At 36.5% G+C, this 19,734-nt stretch overlaps 1 protein-coding gene across 1 annotated transcript in view; it reads left to right on the forward strand.

Annotated features, from left to right (window-relative positions):
• CDK17 (cyclin dependent kinase 17) overlaps positions 1 to 19,734 on the forward strand; it is a 97,856-nt gene that overhangs the window by 39,659 nt on the left and 38,463 nt on the right. Inside the window, exon 2 of the mRNA XM_021092731.2 lies at positions 17,479 to 17,626. Coding sequence (XP_020948390.2) covers positions 17,509 to 17,626 — 118 coding nt within the window. The 5' untranslated portion in view covers positions 17,479 to 17,508. The remainder of the gene's footprint in view (positions 1 to 17,478; positions 17,627 to 19,734) is intronic.

A 19,734-nucleotide genomic window follows, 5' to 3' on the forward strand; every position in this document is an offset into this window, starting at 1 on the left:
AAACATATCCAGGAAAAGAGCATTCTAGGCATAGGGAGAAAGGCAGGAATCGGCAGAGAGACTGTGCCGCTAGAGTAGGGTGGATGGGAGCAGAATGGTAGAAGATGAGGTTAAAAAGGGGGGGTGGCAGATTCTGGGTTTAACTATTGAGTAAAGTTCTAGTCATTGGAGGATTTTGAAGAAGACAGATGATGTTATTTATGATTTAGTATAATAATTTAGCATGTTTGCTCTGGCTGCTATATAGAAAATATTGCATGAGCAGGGACAGGGACAGGGAAGGGGAAGGTGGTGGGTAGGAGTGGGAAACCCAGTTAGGATGCTCTAAATACTATATTCTAGGCAAAGAGATGATGGGGCTTGGGTGAGGATTTTAGTAGTTCAGATGCTAAGAAGTGGTCAAACTATAGATATTTTAAAGGAGGAGCCTGCAGGTTTTGGTGATGCATTGATTGTGAGGTATGAAAAAAGAGAAGATAACCAGAATAGGTGATAGACTGCAGTTACCATTTACTGGGATAGCGAAGATTGCAAGAGGAGCAGGGTTTGGAGGCAGTGGATATAAACTGTTTTCCCCTTGATATCTTTCCCAGATGCTAGACTTTAATTCTTCTCTGTAGTTACATTCATACGTGTAAATGGGTCTCCGTGACATAGTTGTGGGGGGAAATCTGAAATATAATATTTGATAGGAAAACAGCCTAGTTTGGGTCCTAACTCTGTTATAGCTTTAGTTATATTTAACTAAACCACTACTGGTATCAAATGTTTTGAGTGCAGAATCAGAGTTTTCCCTTCATTAGGGCTTGGTATCTGAGCACCTGTGAGACTCAGGAAATCTTACTCTTTAAAGCCCAGCTAACAGTAAAACTGTAAGAGATCTCTGTTTCACAGCTCAAGTGCTAGGATTTTGAGCAGCTGGGACATTTTCTTTTCTCTAGTCCCACCTCTGGAGAAAGCATTCACCTACCCTGACACCTTCCTAGGTGCTAGACATGGACTTGCCCCTTGGGGACAGTTTTTTCTCTTAGTTCTGCTGCCCTGTTCCTAGAATTTTGCAGTCCTACCTCTGCACTCCCCTAAAGCAGCTCCATCACTTGGAAAGAGTCATTTTGAGGAAGTGCAGATTTGTTTTTGACTGAGGCTGCTCAGTTTTAATGTCTTGCCATGAAATGGTTTGTTAAAAGTTGCGTTAGCTTTCCCCTTTTGTAGCAAGTTAACTTCTCCTTTCACCATGATACCACCCATTCTAGTTTTCATTCTTAGAAAGGACCAGTTTTAGGAATTTATTTCATTTTTGGGTTTTTTTGTATCTCAGTTCTCTGAGTGTAAAAACTGATTTTACAGTCTTATTTGGCTGGTTCTTATTTTTGAGGTGGGAGCGAGTTTCTACATCCTAACCATAAGCAGTAGTCCTGAATTTACTCTTTTGTGTTTAAAATAATTGTTATAGGTTGACTGTTCACATGGAAATTATTTATCCTGTTCTTTTAATAAAAATGTACTAAAATGAGGTATTCACAGTATGTAGACTTGATAAAAAACTGATATAAATGCATGCTGACATAGTAGTTGATATTTTTTATTGTAAGATATACATAATATAAAATTTACCATTTTAAACATTTTATTTTAAAAATTTATTTTATTGTATTTTTGTGTTTTTAGGGCCACACCCACAGCATTTGGGAATTTCCAGGCTAGGGGTCGAATCGCAGCTGTAGCTGTTAGCCTACACCAGAGCCATAGCAATGGGGGATCCAGATCCAGGACACATCTGTGACCTATACCATAGCTCTCTCAAGGCAATGCTGGATCCTTAACCCACTTGAGCGAGGCTAGTGATCAAATCTGGGTCTTCATGGATACCAGTCAAGTGCATTAACCTGAGCCATGACGGGAACTCCCCATTTTAAACATTTTAAGTTGTAATTTAGTGACATTAAGATATTCAAAGTGTTGTATAACCATCACCATTGTGTATTTCCAGATTTTTTTCATCATCCCAAACAAAAACTCTGTAATCAGTAGACAGTAACTCCTCATTGTACCCTCCCTGTATTCCCTGGTAACCTCTATTCTGCTTTCTGTGTCTGTGCATTTGCCTGTTCTAGATATTTCATATAGTGAAATCATACAATATTTGCTGTTTTCTTTTTGACTTCTCTTAGCATAGTGTGTCTTCCTTCCTTCCTTCCTTCCTTCCGTTCTTTTTCTTTCTTCCTTCCTTCTTTCCTTTCTTTATTTCTCTCTCTCTCTCTCTCTCTTTCTTTCTTCCTTCCTTCCTTCTTTCCTTCCTTCCTTCTTTCCTTCCTTCCGTGCCCACAGCATATGGAAGTTCCCAGGCCAGGGATCAAACTTGTGCCACCAGAGCAACTCGAGTAGCTACAGTGACAACGCTAGATCCTTAACTCACTGCACCACAAAGGAGCGCCAGCATAGTGTTTTTAACACATAGTGTTTATCTAGGATTTAGCATGTATTAGAGCTTCATTACTTTTTTATGACAGAATCTAATTTATTGCATTTGTGTGTATGTATGTATACCACATATTATTTATCCATTGATTTGTTGGACACTTTGGTTTTCACATTTTGTCTATTATGATTAATGCTGCTATTAACATTTGTGGACAATATCTGTTTGAATCCCTGTTTTCATTAAAAAATATATAAATATATATATATATATATATATACATCCCTAGCAGTTTTCAACAGTGAATGCATATTTTGAATTCCCACCAACAGCTGTGAGCTAGTGTTCAGTTTGTCCACATCCTTGACTGCCTGCTTGCCTGCCTGCCTTCTTTCCTTTCCTTCCTTTCTTCTTTCCTTCCTTCTCTCATAGCTATTCTAGTAGATATTCGGTGGGATCTCATTGTGGTTTAGATTTGTATTCCTCTAATGAGTAATAATATTAAACATGTTTTCATGCACTTGTTGGACATTTGTGGATCTTCTTTGGTGCAATGTCTATTTAAGTCCTTTCTCCTTTTTTTTTTTTTTTTTTTTTGCTTTTTTTCAGGGCCACACCTGTGGCATATGGAGGTTCCCAGGCTTAGGTGTTGGTCAGAGCTGCAGCTGGCTGCCTATACCACAGCCGCAGCAACGCGGGATCTGAGCCTTGTCTGGCACAGCTCATGGCAACACCAGTTCCTTAACCCACTGATTGAGGCCAGGGATTGAACCTGCAACCTCATGGTTCCTAGTCAGATTCGTTTCCACTGTGCCATGATGGGAACTCCCCTTTCTCCATTTTAAAAAATTGTTTATTTTTTGTTCTTGAGTTGTAGGAATTCTTTATATATTTCAGATGTTAAACTCTTATTAACTATATAATTTGCAAATATTTTCTCCCATTCTGCAGGTTGTCTTTTCGTTCTCTTGAAAATGTCTGTATGCACAGAAGTTTTTATTTTAATGTCTAATTTGTCTTTTTTTTTGTTGCCTATGCTTTTGGTGTTATAGTTAAATCATTGCCAATATTTCCTGTTTTCTTCTAAGAGTTTCATAGTTTTAGCTCTTAGATTTGGGCCTTTGATCCATTTTAAGTTAATTTTTGTGTATGGTATAAAGTAAGGGTGCAATTTCTTTCTTTTTCATGTGAATATATACAGTTTTTCTAGCACCATTTGTTGAAAATACTGTTTTTTTCCTCATCGAATGGTCTTGGCACCCTTGTAGAAAATCAGTTTACCATAGATACGAAGTTTTATTTCCGAGGTCTCAGTTCCATTCTGTTGGTCTATACATCTATCCCTAGGCCAGTATGATAATGTTTTGTTTTGTTTTTTCTTTTTATAGCCACACCTGTGGCATATGGAAATTCTGAGCCTAGTCCAAGCCTAACAACCCAGGATCCTTAAACCACTGAGCAAGGCCAGGGACCAAACGTGTATCCTCACAGACACTATGTCAGGTTCTTAACCTGCTGAGCCACAGCAGGAACTCCATAATGTTTTGATTATTGAAGTTTGGTGTAATAAGTTTTTAAATTAAGAAGTGTGAGTTCTTCAACTTTGTTCTTTTATTTCAGTATTGTTTTGGCTACTCAAGTTCCCCTGCAGTTCCATATAAATTTGGGATGTGTTTCTCTCTCTCTCTTTTTTTTGGTGGCACCAGTAGCATGTGGAAGTTCTAGGGCCAGGGATGGAATCCAAACTACAACAGTAACAATGCCAGATCCTTAACCTGCTAGGCCACCAGGGAATTCCTACGATGTGTTTTTCTATTTCTGCAAAAAACATCATTGGGATTTTGATAGAGATTGCATCTGTAGATCCCTTTGGGTAATATTGTCATCTTAATATTAAGTCTTCTAGTACCCGAATACAGGATGTCTTTGCATTTGTTTAGATCTTTAAATGTTTTGGACAACATTTTGTAGCTTTCAGTGTATAAGACTTATCCTTCCTTGATTAAACTTATTCCTAAGTGTTTTATTGTTTTCGATGCTTTTTAAAATTTCTTTGTTCACTGCAAGCATATAGAAATACAATTGATTTTTGTGTGTCAGTTTCATATCCTCTAACTTTGCTGAATTCATTTAGTAGCTCAAACACATTTCTGTTTTGTATTCTCTAGGGTTTTCTGTATTTATAAGATCATCTCATCTGTGAATAGGTATAATTTTACTTTTCTCTTTGCATTTATGAATGCCTTTCTTTTTCTTGCCTGATTACTCTGGCTAGAACTTCCAGTACTCTATATAAGTGACGAAAACAGGCCTTCTTGTTTCTCATCTTATGGAGTTTTCAGTCTCTCACCGTAATATGACATTAGCTCTGGGTTTTTCATATATGACCTTAATATATGAGGAAATTTCCTTCTAGTCTTAGTTTTTTTTTTTTTGTTTGTTTTGTTTTGTTTTGTTTTGTTTTACCATGAAAGGGTATTGGATTTTGGCAAATACTTTTTCTGCATGAATTAAGGTATTTGTGTGTTTTTTCTCCTTAATTCTTTTAACGTGTTGTTTTTGCATTGATTATTTTGTTATGTTGAACCTCTTTTGCTTTTTGGGAACAAATCCCACTTGTTCTTAAGTGTAATCCTTTTACTATGCTGCTGAATTTTATTTGCTAGTAGGTTGTTAAGGATTTTTTTATCTAAATTCATGAAGAATTACTGGCCTATATTTATTTTTTTACTGAGTTTGTTTTATTAATTTGTGTATTTCTAGGAATTTGTCCATTTCATTGGGTTCCCCAATTTGTTGGTGTACAATTGTTCATAGCAATTCCTTATAATTTTTATTTCTATATAATCAGTAATAATTTTCTTGGTCTCGTTTCGGATTTTAGAAATTTAAGTCCTCTTTTTTGTTAGTCTAGCTAAAGGTTTTTGGTTTTTGTTGATCTTTTCAAAGAAACATCTTTTGGTTTTGTTGACTTTCTAAATTGTATTTTGTGTATCTATACTTTAATATTTAGTATTTCCTTCCTTCCTCTAGCTTTGGGTTTAATTTGCTCTTTTTCAAGTTCTATAAAGCATACAGTTATGTTGTTGACTTGAGATCTTTTATTGTAGGTTTTTATAGTTGTAAATTTCTCCTTAATGCTGCTTTTTGATGTATCCCATAAGTTTTGATGTGTTGTGTTTTTGTCTTCTTTTGTCTCTAGGTATTTTCTAATATCTCTTGTTATTTCTGTAATCCGTTGGTTGTTTAAGAGTGCACTGTTTAATTTATATATATTGTGAGTTTTCCAGTGTTCTTTTTGTTATTGATTTCCAGTATTTCATTGTGAACAGAAAATATAATTAGTATGATTTCAGTCTTTTTAAATTTATTAAAACTTGTTTTGTGGCCTTATTAATATCTATCTTGGAGAATGCTCTGTTTGTACTTGAAAATAATTCTGTTGTTAGGAAGAGCATTCTATATATGTCTGTTAGGTCCAATTCACTAGATATATAACATTCAGAACCTCTGTTTCTTTATTGATCTTCTGTCTGATTCTTCTATCCAGTGTTAAAAATGGGCTATTGAAGTCTCCAATTACTATTGTAGAACTATATGTTTCTCCTTTGAATTTTCTTAGTTTTTTATCTAATACATTTTCAGGCTCTGTTGTTAGGTATGTATGTTTATAATTATCATGTCTTCATCTTTTGTCACTATGGTAGTGTCCCTCTTTGTCTCTTCTAACTTTTCTTTCACTATTTTATTCTAATTTTTCTGACAAAAATATAGTCATTTCAGCTCTCTTTTGGTTATTCTTTCCATGGAATACTTTTCTCTATCCTTTTGCTTTCAATATCTTTGTGTCTTTGTATCTAAAATAAGTCTCTTATAACCTTAGATGGACTGTGTAGATGGACCATCTTTTTAAAATCCATTTTCCCAATGTCTGCCTTTCTGTTGAAGAGTTTAATCTGTTTACATTTAATGTAACTAACTACTGGTAAGGAAGAACTTCTTCCCTTTAGCTATTTTTTTCCTGTATGTCTTTGTTTCTTGATCTTCCATTCCTCCATTTTTGCCCTGTTTGACACTTAATTGATATTTTTTTGTAGTTGGTTTTTTTATTGTCTTTTTTTCCCTTTTCTGTAATATTTTTAAGTTACTTTTTTAATGATTACTTGGGAATTAGAATTAACAACTTGAATAATACCAACTTAGCTCAGCAGTATGTTAACACTCTGATCCTATATCGCCATCCTTCTCCCTTTATATTGTTATTGTCACAGATTACGTTTTTATGCATTGTGTGCCCATCAACATAGATTTATCATTTGTGCATGTATGTGTGCATTGTCCCTTAAGTCATATAGAAAAAGGTATGTGTGGGGGGAGGGAAGTTACAAACCCAAAATACAATGATACTTTTTTATAACTGCATATGTACTTATCTCCACTGATGTTCTTTATTTCTTCTTACGGGTTTGTGTTACTATCTAATGTCCTTTCATTTCAACCTGAAGCTCTTACATTAGCATTCCTTTTTTCCCCCCCTTTGATTGCACCCATGGCATGTATAATTCCTGGATTATAAGGTAGATTTGTGTATAAAGAATTTTTTACTGGAAGGGCCAAGGGATTGAACCCACATCACTGCAGCAACCCAAGCTGGTGCAGTGACAAAATGGGAACCTTGAGCTGTTGTATCAAAAGGGGACTTCCCCATTAGCATTTCTTGTAGGGCGGATCTGCTATTGATAAACTTCCTACCTTTTGTTTATCTGAAATGTCTTAATTTCTCTTCAATTCTTGAAGAGTAATTTGCCAGATATAGAATTCTTGGTTGACAGGGTTTGTTTGTTTGTTTGTTTTCTTTCTAGACTTTAATACATCATTCCCAGTGCCATCTGATTGTCAAGAGTTTCTGATGAGATATTGGCCATTGATATTATTGAGGGTTCCTAGTGTGTGTAAAGTTGCTTCTCTCTAACTGCTTTCAAGATTTTTTTTTTTTGTCTCTGAATTTGACACTTTGAATATAATATATCTTAGAATGGATCTCTTTGAGTTTATCCTTCTTAGAATTTGTTGAGATTCTTGGATGTGTATTTTCATGTTTTTCATCAGATTTGAGAATTTTCAGCCATTATTTGTTCAAAAAATTTTTTCACAGTCTTGTCTTTTCTCTTCTGGGACTCCGATGCCCTTATGTATATACTTCATGGTGTCCTTCCACTTTCTTTGCTCATCCATAAGAAGTAACTCCTCATCTGTTAAAGTTGTATCATGAGATTGGCAGCAATTCAGTCACATCTTTAGGGTTCCGTTTCTAATTCTAGTTATTTTCCTATTTCTGCCGTATCTGCAGTTCTTTCCTCCGCTGAGATCTTGGATTCCTCAAAGTCATCCGTGAGGATTGGAATCAACTTCTTCCAGACCTGTTAATGTTAATATTTTGACTTCTTCCCATGAATCATGAATGTTATAATGACATCTAGAATGGTGACTCCTTTCCTGAAGGTTTCAGTTTACTTTGTCTAGATCCGTCCAAGGAATAGTGTATGGCAACTATAACCTTATGAAATGTATTTCTTAAATAGTAAGACTTGAAAATCAAAATTACTTCTTGGTCCATGAGCTGCAGAGTTGATCTTGTGTTATTAGGCATGAAAATAGCATTAATCTTATTGTATATCTCCATAAGAGCTCTTAGATGACCAGGTGCATTGTCACTGAGTGGTTATGTTTTGAAAGAAATCTTTTTATTCTGGGCAGTAGGTCTCAATAGTGGGTTTAAAAATATTCAATAAACTGTGTTATAAACAGATGTGCTGTCATCCAGGCTTTGTTATTCTACTGATAGAGCAGATGTAGAATAGACTTAGTATGAGCCCTAGGATTTTTGGAGTGGTAAATGAGCATTGGTATCAGCTTAAAGCACTTAGCTGCATTTGTCCTTAACAAGAGAGTCACCCTGTCCTTTGAAGCTTCGAAGCCAGGCATTGACTTCTCCTCTCTAGCTATGAAAGTCCTAGATAGCATCTTCTTCCAATAGAAGGCTGTTTTGTCTATAATGAAAATCTGTTTTTTAATATAGCCACCTGCATTAATGACCTTAGCGAGATCTTCTGGATAACTTGTTGCAGCTTTTATGTCAACACTTGCTGCCTCACCTTGCACTTTTATGTTAAAGAGGTGGTGTCTTTCCTTAAATCCCATGAAGCAACCTCTGTTAGCTTTAAACTTTTCTGTGGCTTTTTCATTTCTCTCAGCCTTCATAAAATTGAAGAGAGTTAGGACCTTGCTCTGGTTTAGGCTTATACTTAAGGGAATGCGTGGCTGGCTTGATCGTCCATCCAGCCCATTAAAACTTTCTCTGCATCAGCAGTAAGGCAGGTTCACTTTTTTATCATTTGAGTACTCACTACTCCTGGTGAAGATGGCATTAAGATTGTTGAAATGACAACAAATGATTTACAGTATTACATAAATGTAGTTAATGAAACAGCAGAAGGGTTTGAGAAGATTGAGTCCAATTATGAAAGAAGTTCTACTGTGGGTAAAATGCTATCAAACAGCATTTTACTCTACAGAGAAACCATTCATGACAGGAAGTCAATTAATGCATCCCAGTTGTTACCTTAAGAAACTGCCAGAGCCACCACCATTCTGATCAGTCAGCAGCCATCCTCCACGAAAAGATTACACTTCACTGACGGCTGAGATAAAGGTTAAGCATTTTTCAGCAATGAAGTACTTTTTAACTTAGATATACAACTGGATTTTTAGACATATCGTTATTGCACACTTAATAGACTACAGTATAGTGTAAACATATGTTTTATATGCATTGGAGAATAAAAAAAAATTGTGTGGCTCATTTTACTGCAGAGGTCTGGAAGCAAATCTGCAGTATCTCTGAGGTATACACAGGTATATTTACTTACAGAACACTGATAACCATCTTGAATGCCAAATGAGTTTTGCCCTAGGGGAAACATTTGTCGTCACTGTTGTTTTTAAGACAACATCTGTGTGGAGCTATGAAAACTTGCAAACTAGACGTCTACTATGTGTATTTACCTGTAAAAATGCCATAAATGCCATCATTTTGTAGCTCTTTTGGTACTTCCAATAAGAAATTCTTTGTACACAAATCTACCTTATAATCCAAACTTCTCTTCATTAAAGGACTTATTTGAGTGGCAGGTATTTGCTTATTTTTCTTTTTTTGTCTTTTTGCCTTTTCTAGGGCCACATCCTGCGGCATATGGAGGTTCCCAGGCTAGGGTCTAATTGGAGCTGTAGCCGCCGGCGTACACCACAGCCACAGCAATGCGGGATCCGAGCCGCATCTGTGACCTATACCACAGCTCACAGCAGCGCCGGATCCTTAACCCACTGAATGAGGCCAGGGATCGAACCTGCAACTTCATGGTTCCTAGTCGGATTTGTTAACCACTGAGCCATGAGGGGAACTCCCTTTTTCTTAAATTTTATGGCCACATTCACAAAATATAGAAGTTCCCGGGCCACGGATTGAATCTGAGCCAATGCTGAGATCTGTGCTGCAGCTGAGCCAATGCAAGATCCTTTAACCCACCGTGCAGGTCACTTTCCCAGTGACCCTAGCTGCTGCAGTTGGATTCTTAACCCACTGCATCACAGTGGGAACTCCTAGAGTAGTACTTTTAATCTCCTTCAAGAATTGTTCCTTTGGGGGTTCTTTTATGGCACATGGGTTAAGAATCCAGTGTTCTCATTGAAGCAGCTTGGGTCACTGCTGTGGCATGGGTTCAGTCCCTAGCCCAGGAACTTCCACATGCTAGGGGGTGCAGCCAAAAAAAGAAAAACAATTTTTCCTTTAAATTCACAGCTTGGCTAGTTGTGTGGGACAAGAGGCCTAGGTTTTGGCCTGTCTTGGCTTTCAGCATACCTTCTTCATTAAATTTACTCTTTTCTAGCTTTTGATTTAAACTGAGAGATGTGCAACTCATCTTTTCACTTGCACACTTGGAGGCCATTGTAGGGTTATTAATCAGCCTGATTATAATATTGTTGTGTCTCAGGGAATAGGGAGGCCTGAGGAGAGGGAGAGTGATGGGGGGGAGTGGCTGGTGGAAAGAGTAGTCAGAACACATAAAACATTTATTGATTAAATTTACTGTATTAGATGGGTGAGGTTTGCGATGCCCCCAAAGCAGTTACAATACTAACATCAAAGATCACGGTCACAGGTCATCACAACAAATAAAATAATAATGAAAACGGAAGTTCCCATGTGGCACAGCAGGTTAAGGATCCAGCGTTGCTGCAGCTGTGGTTATATTGCAGCTGTGACATGAGTTTGATCCCTGGCCTGGGAACTTCCACATGCCGCAGATGCAACCGATAATAGTAACAACAATAATAATAATAATGAAAAAGTTTGAAATATTGTGAGAATTACCAAAATGTGACACAGAGACACGAAATCAGCAAATGCTGTTGGGAAAATGGCATCAATAAACTTAGAGGGTTGCTGCAAACCTTCAGTTAGTGTAAAGAAGACATTATCTATTATGCAGTAAAGCAAAGTTAATAAAAGAAGATATGCCTGTAGTTAGTTTTCAGGATTAAAAACATGGAAAAGTTTCTTAAATGTACAACAAGCAGTTCCAGGCCAAATTAAGCCTCAGGTGATAAAGTAAGCTAGCACATTACATGTTTCTTTTAAGCACTGGTAGTGGGGAACTGACTTTTGAACGTTTGCACCAGTGTGTGTGTGTAGAGGGAGGGGAGGGATGAGGTGGGGTTTAGAGGAAGTCATTCTGAGTATCATGTGTTGACTTTTTATCTTTTGAAATTTCATCTAGCTGTGACAAAAAAAGATCTTTTTGACAAACAGAAAGCCATAAGAGTTGTTTTGCATTATACAATGAAAATGTGTATATATGTGATAAGTGCTGTAAGTGAAAAAAAAAAGGATAAAGGAGTAGAGGGTCAAGGTCATGTAAGAGTAGTATTTATGCTGAAATTTGAGCATTTATAATTGTTCCCTAGATGATTAAGTCTTTAAAATATTTTTTGAATTATAGTACATTTCCTTTTAAAGTAAAAATAGCCTTTTCAGTGTCACGAATTAAATATAAAACTAAAAATTTAAGCATTAACTATGTTACATTATTAACATATTTTAATATTTATGAAAATGACAGTGTGAAGATCCTAACAATCCCAAATAACAATTTTTGTTAAAATAGAAAAAATATTTTAGAGTTTCCTGGTGGACTTGGGTTCAGTCCCAGGCCTGGTAATTTCCACATGCCATGGGGACAGCCATTAAAAAAAAGGGAAAAATATTTTAACCAAACTCTTGAAGGTTTAATTTTAGGAAATCAATAATTTAGCACCACTTTATTACAATACAGTAGGATATTAACCTTAAATCTAACATGAATAGCATTTTTTGCTTCATGAAAAGTGTTTTATTATAGCATTGTATGTGTTTTTGTCCCCAAGCCATTGGGGAATAAAGTTGATATGCATAATCCTACTTAAAGATAATTAGAAATGCCAAAGAATCTATTTAATTTCGGAGTATTTTTTTCTTTAATAATGCTCTAGGCAGTGTTGATGAATTCTTTAAAATCTGTGTTTATGGATCATTGTGACTTAATTAAAAGCTTATAGTTATAGCATGAAAGATAAAAATAGGACCTTTTTGAAGATGTAATTTTATTTGCAAACTTTATGGTAAGATTTAGCTTTATTATAAAGTATTTTTTTCTCTTGCTAATATGAATTAGAAATGTCTTATACCTGATACAATAGAAAATATAAAGTTATTTTATGGACTCTGAATTTCCTTCACTTTTGATGGAAAATAAGTGCAGTGCATGCTCTTCTGAGTTAAAACACATAGAATTTCTTCTGAGATATTGTTCAAATGCATTGTGTGAAGAAAAGTTAAAGCTTATGTGATTCCCTCTACCTTTTTTGTACCCACTTAAACCACCAAAGTTTACTTGGTGCCTTATAATGGCATTGTTCAATAGAAAAGGATGTGAGCAGAGTTCCCGCTGTGGCACAGCAGGCCTTGTCTGTGCAGTGGCGTGGGTTTGATCCCTGGCTCAGGGCAGTGAGTTAGGGATCTTGAAAAGAAAAATGATGTAGAATGTGAGCACCACACTGAACTTAAAATTATTTTTCAAGTGTATTAAATTAGTAGAATTAATTTTAGTAATCCATTTTATTTAACCAAGTATGTCTAGAATTTTTATTTTCTTATCATTTTTTTATTTTTTATTTTTTTGTCTTTTCTAGGGCCGCACCTGCGGCATACGGAGGTTCCCAGGCTAGGGGTCTAATCAGAGCTGTAGACTCTGGCCTACGCCAGAGCCACAGCAACGAGGGATCCAAGGCGCATCTGTGACCTACACCACAGCTCACAGTAATGCCAGATCCTTAACCCACTGAGCAAGGCCAGGGATCAAACCTGCAACCTCATGGTTCCTAGTCAGATACGTTAACCACTGAGCCACTACGGGAACTCCTAGAATTTTTAAAAATTGTGTGTATATCAGTTGATTTCCCCCCCACCAGCCTTTTCTTTTCTCCCTTTCCTTTCCTTTCCTTCCCTTCTCTTCCCTTCCCTTCCCTTCTCTTCCCTTTTTTCTTTTCTTGTCAGCTGAATCTGCAGCATATGGAAGTTAGCAGGCTAGGGATTGAATCAGAGCTACAGTTGCCCGCCTGCACCACAGACATAGCAACACAGGATCTGAGCAATGTCTGCGACCTACACCACAGCTCACAGCAACACTGGATCCCCAGCGCACTGAGCAAGGTCAGGTATCAAACCTGCATACTCATGGATACTAGTCGGATTCATTTCTGCTGCACTACAACAGGAACTCCTGATTTTTTTTTTTTTTTAATAACATTCTTTTAAAATACTAAGTCTTGGAGTTAACCTTGTGCAGCAGTGGCTTAAGTATCTGGTGTTGTCACTGCAGTGACTTGGATCACTGCTGTGATTGTGGGTTTGATTCCTGGCCCAGGAACTTCCATATGCCATGGGTATAGCCAAAAATAAATAAATAAAATATAAGCCTTTGAAATCCAGTGTATGTTTTACATTTACAGTATGAGGCAGTTTGGACTGACTACTTTTCAAATCATCAGAATGGGGTATTACTATGTCACGTGAATTAATTCTGTATTAACATATCTGTTATAGTTTATTCTTATCCTTATTTGTCATCTAAAGCAAGATGGTCAGCAAACTTTCAAAGACGGTGTGTAAAATTCTGCAGTGGTGATATTTGTATAGTTAGGTAGACATTGGTAATCATGTATTTGAAAAATCTGAAGTCAAAATATTGGTAATTTTAAGCTACTAAGCTCTTTGAGGTTTTTGTTTTGGCACACAGATTTCCTGAAGGAATATCTTGGGGGTTCCCGGGATATCCTCATGGCTTGATAATTTGCTAAAAGGGTACAAAAATTGGAGAAAAACTGTTCAACTCATGATTATGTTTTATTATAGTGAAAAAAATACAGATTTAAATCAGCAAAGAGGAAAGGGTGTATAGAGTGGAGTCCAAGAGAAACCAGGTGTAAGTTTTCAGTTATCCTCTCCTAGTAGAAATGCCCAACAGTGCTTCCTTTTTCTAGTTGTCTTGTATGACAACATGGCAGAGTGGTACCAACCAGGGAAGCTTGCCTGAATCTTAGGGTCCAGAGTTTTTATGGGGTCAATTGCATAGGGATGGAAGTACCTACATGACTGTCTTTAGTTACTCTGTCTTTAACTTCCTTTATTCCTTCTCTCCTTAGAGATCAAACTGATATAGTATGGCCCACAACCCCTGGCATAAAGACAGGAATTTACCATAATTCACCTTGTTAAATTATCTGTTGTGGCCCAAGATTTCAGGTATACAAAGAAACTTATCAGGCAGGATATTGCAAGGGGTCAGAGGTTATCGCCTAGGAGCCCTCTCAGGTGATTCCTTTCTTTGGAATGTGTAGAGTTTGCACCCCCCAAGCTTGCAGAGCTTTCTTGTACTGTACAGGGTGATTCTGGAGCCTCACCAAGGAGGATGTCTCTAGGATAAATTCTTACAAAAACAAAAGGGTAAGTGAGATTGGCAAAAGCTCAGTTCACCTTAAGTATCTAATATGTTTTAAAGAAATGGCACAGGTTACTGACAATGTAGAGCTATATAAAGAGTGACTCTGAGAAGTGAAAAATCTAGCATTTAGGACAGCTTTGTAGTTACAGGTTTCTTAGTTGGAATGAACTTTTTTTGTTTGTTTGTTTTTTAGGGCCACAGGTGCAGCATATGTAAGTTCCCAGGCTAGGGGTCGAATCAGAGCTGCAGCTGCCAGCCTACACCACAGCCACAGCCATGCCGGATCCAGGCCCTGTCTGCAGCTATACTACAGCTCATAGCAACACCAGATTCTTAACCCACTGAGCAAGGCCAGGGATCAAACCTGCATCCTCATGGATACTAGTCGGATTCATTGCCGCTGAGCCACAATGGGAACTCCAGGAATCAACTCTTATAGTTTACTGACTGCCTCCTGTAAATTCACCTTGCTTGCTAAAATGTATGTTATCTTTTCTAATCCACATCTGAACCTCCATTTCTGCCTATGATGGGACGAATTTGTATCAGACTAGGGGAAATATAGTTTGAAAGCATTGTAGAGCTGCTCAGTCAAGACTTGAGGATTAAAGATCCAGGAGAGAAGAGAGATAGACATATTCTGTGCTGTGTTTCCTCTTGAAGTTATTTTCCAACTCTTAAGCTCTTTTGCGTAAGTGTATAAAAGTTGACTGGTATATGAGAGATGAGCAAAAAGGAACTAAGAAAGTTGAGTGGAGTTTTCAGTACTTTTTGTTGTTCTAGTCCTAGGTTTGCAGTTGGAATCATTTGAAAGGCCATGCCATAGGAGCAGGACCAAACCAGAAGTAGCCAATCTTTACAGTATCTGAAACTCAGTCTCAAGCTGGCTCTGTTCCTGTTTGGCCCGACATGATCTGCTTTTACTGTGACTGCTAAAGAAAAAATAAATCCTCTTTGGAAGAAAAAAACATCATCCAGAGTCTATATACTTTTTCATACATATTTTCATGCAGTCAGTAAAAAAATTACTATGCATGCAATAGGACCAACATGGAAAAATGAAGAGAGAAACAGGCTATTCAGGTTATTCATAGGTTACGTAATTCTGGAGTTACAGACAGGAGCTTTAAAAACTGTCACTAACCTAATCATGAAAATAGATGGCGAGGTGGAAATTTTCACTGGAGAACTTGCATCTATATAGAAAGGGATCAAATAGAAATTCTAGGGCTAAAAAATATGTTTAACTGAAATTAAGAACCCAGTAAATGGGTTTGACTACAGTTTAGACACAGCTGAAAAGAAGATTAGTTGAAACTATGTTTAGTAGAAAGATTAGTTGAAACTATTCAGCAACATTCATTAATCTTTAAGTAAGTATCTAAAACAGAGTTGGTAAAATATTATCACTTACGAATTTGTACTTGATATCCTCCCCCCAGCCTTTGAACAGACAAAAATTATTCATAGTAAATACCTTATGTAGAAGTCAGCGTACTCAGCTACTTAGAATAGAGCTCTAGAATGAGAAAATAATCAAAATACAGTTTCAAACTAGATACCCAGAGCTGGATGGTAAAACATCTAACATAGGGGAGTTAGAAGAGCCTTACCCTTATTTGGACTAATGGTTATAATATGTTTGATAACCTGGTAAACTAGCTCACCACAATGAAGATAGTGAATTAGAAAGGAAGTTATGGGTAAATTGTCACGGAATTGGTTTGGCAGCTAATACTTGGATAATATGTAAGATTCCACCATTAATTATACCATTGGTGTGTGTACTAGAAAAAAGAAAACTGTCCATTATAATTGACATTCCATTAATTTTGATAACATCCTAAATAACTTCAGAGATGTTAAAATTTTGGGAGGAAATGTCAGTGTCATCTTGTTTTTTTAAATTTCAGTTTTATCGTTGTTTGCCTTTGGTCAGGAAACTTCTTTGAACCTGTTTGCTTATTTGTGAAAGTGGGATAGCATAGGCTGCTCTTTAGGATTAGGAAGAGTAAGAAAGAGATAACAACGAAAAGTATCTAGTATTGAATAGACATTTGAAACTTCTTATTTTGACTTTCACTTTTTCTTCTGGAGCTTGGTGTTGTTATAAATAGGAAGAGATTACTGACAGCTAACCAAGGAAGGAAAAAACTGAAAACCCCTATATATTGGCTAAATAAGAGCTTAAAAAAGAAAATTTCTGTTGGAGTTGTTTATAAATTGTCAAACATGATTTTTTATTCTGTCCCTACCTCACCTCTTTCATCTGTCTTATCCCCTCAGTTATATGTAAAGATAGCATTAGTTCCAGTATGATGATTGATATTTATAATAATAGAATCTACACATCACAATAACATATCTTTACTATATTGGTTTTCACAAAGCTCAGTATAGGAAAATTTCTGATCCTTCTAAGTTGAGCTCTGATGCTTAAAATCTCAATCTTTAGTTTTGTAGAATTCCTGCCTTTCTGATGATGCTGTATAGAAATGGCATTAGTCAGGGTGAGTGGATCTTTTTAAGGAAGGAGTTGGATTTTGTAATGTTTGCTGGATGTGAAAATTCCTCATTTTGGAGTTCCTCTTGTGGCTCAGCGGTTAACGAAGCCCACTAGCATCCATGAGGATGTGGGTTTGATCCCTGGCCTCGCTCAGTGGTTTAAGGATCCTGCATTGATGCGAGCTGTGGTGTAGGTCACAGATGCGGCTCGGATCTGGTGTTGCTGTGGCTGTGGTGTAGGCCGGCGGCTACAGCTCCAATTAGACCCCTAGCCTGGGAACCTCCATATGCCTCGGGTGTGGCCCTAAAAAGACCAAAAAAAAAATTCCTCCTTTTACTCTTATTTTAAAGATTCCCAGTAAACCAAGAATGACTTTTTTTGTTTTGTTTTGTTTTTGTTTTTGAGCTGTGAGATATTCAGATCTTTAATTTTGTGTTCATTCTGTTCTCTTTCAGGATTTTTTAAATCACATCCAATTTGATAGGATGAAAAAATTTAAGAGAAGGCTATCCCTCACCCTTCGAGGAAGCCAGACTATTGATGAATCATTGTCTGAATTGGCTGAGCAAATGACTATTGAAGAAAACAGCAGCAAGGATAATGGTAAATATTTGGAGGTGGGGAAGGGGAGGAGAGATGCTTCCTCCCCCTTAGTTACTTTACCAATGTAAATTTAGTTTCCTGATTGGTTCCTAATTTTTTTTTTTAGCTTCCTAAAAACAAAATAGCTTTTATTTCTCTGCCTCATTCCCCAGTTAAGTAACTTTTGCTTGCTTTCTGGAATGTTCCATTCTTACTCCAAAAATGTTACTGTACCTGGTCTCTAATCCTGATGAATTCTCTATCCCATTTACCTCTCCATTTTTCATTGTTTTTTAAATGAGAATACTTTGTATATTATTCTAGTTGTCTAAGTAACCATTTTTAAATTAATATTTAAATATTTTTGGTATTATAACCAAAGTGAATATAACTTAAAAGTACATACTAAGTTTATGAAATTTCTGTTTGAGGCTTCATCATAGTTTTAAAACATTATATGTGCATATCGACTAGCCATGTAGATGACAAGGTTTGCTACATGAGTGAATCATACTATTTTCTTACTTTATATTGACTGAAGAATCTATCCTTAGTATTGAGAGCACTTATAGTAGATAGGCATGTAATGCTACACAAGTTTGATAGTTCTTTTTACAATGTAAAGTAATAGTACATGGATGTTGATATAAAATAAAAAGAGCTTGTGGAGTTCCCATTGTGGCACAGTGAGTTAAGGATCCAGCATTGCCTCTGTGGCAGCATGGCTTCAGTCCCTGGCCCAGCACAGTGGGTTAAGGATCCAGCGTTTGCTGCAGCTGTGGTGTATAGTTTGCAGCGTGGCAAGGTCACGGCTGCATCTCATATTCCATTCCTGGCCTGGGAACTTCCATATGCTGCAGATGTGGCTGGTAAAAAAAAAAAAAAAAGCTTGTTAAATTGAATGGATTAAAATGCAAAATCCTAAGGCAATCTGTAGAACTAGGCTACATATCCAAAACTGAAATAATCCCAGGGATGTCATCATCATAATAAGCAGGAAGGAAGGCGCTTACGGGAATGGTTGTCTCTGTGTCTTGGTGCGCATATTTTCTGGAAAGGCTTCCTTGCCTCTGATGGAAATTCTTCTGTTAGAGATTTGTAGTGGGGGTGAAAGCAGGAATACTCCCACCCTCTCTGGTTGAAATGTAAATGTCTGTTGTGAGAGAGGAAAAAGTATAATGGAAAGCCCTCTAGACTTTAAATTAATAGTCATGGATTGGAATTCAGGATGTGCTTATACACTTACTTACACATTTATTAGTTGTATGACTCCGGCTAAGTAATTTATCTTTTTTTTTCTTACAAGGGTCATTATTTTATTCAGGGTTATCTGGCTTAAAATATGGAAGAGGAAGCAGATGAGTTCAGTAGAAAATTTAAAATAATAATTTTGATATAATTTACTTATATGCTGGGGGGGAGTATTTTTACATTTGGATCACATCTTGAAAATGATTTTATATCTTACTTTTATTCCTCTTGCCAGGAGAAAAATCCTTAATTTTTTCTCAGATCCCTTTTGAATTCTTGGTATTAATTATTCTCCATATGTTCATTCTTAAGATCCGAAAATCTTGCCAGCTATTTGCCAGTGATACTCAGTAGTAAAGTAAGCACAGAATACATCTTGGATGGTTTCTAGAGCACATTCTCGATGGGAATTTGACAAGACCAACTTCTTAAAAAAAAAAAAGAAGAAGAAGAAAAGGAGAAAATGCACATACTTTTTGAAGAGCTAATTAATATTTTACATTCATGACCTATTTTCTGGAATATTTTAGTATTAACTGTCTTAAAACATGTTTAATTTATAACATGAAATGTTGAAAATATTTTTTCAAGTAAAACATAGTTTAAATTTATGTTTATTCTAATAGTAGCATTAACAAGTAGTAAAGAAGAAATAGAAACTCTACGGAGTTTCTTCTTAAGTGCTCCAAATTACTTGAAATAATACTTAAAGTTATAGTAGACTGATTTCTCTTGGACTGCAGAGGTTGCTGCTGGCATAGGCTATCTCTGGGTTATAATCTGCTATTGCTAATTCCCTGTGAATAACACATAGTACCTGGATTTCACTAACAGCTTTCACAAAGATTCTGTATTTTTTTGGTCATCTATCAGTTGGT

The sequence above is a fragment of the Sus scrofa genome, chromosome 5 (assembly GCF_054392235.1).
Source record: "Sus scrofa isolate SSC_HxYL_T2T_F1_AM1 chromosome 5, Sscrofa_HxYL_maternal_Yorkshire_Landrace_v2.0, whole genome shotgun sequence".
Classification (NCBI taxonomy): domain Eukaryota; kingdom Metazoa; phylum Chordata; class Mammalia; order Artiodactyla; family Suidae; genus Sus; species Sus scrofa.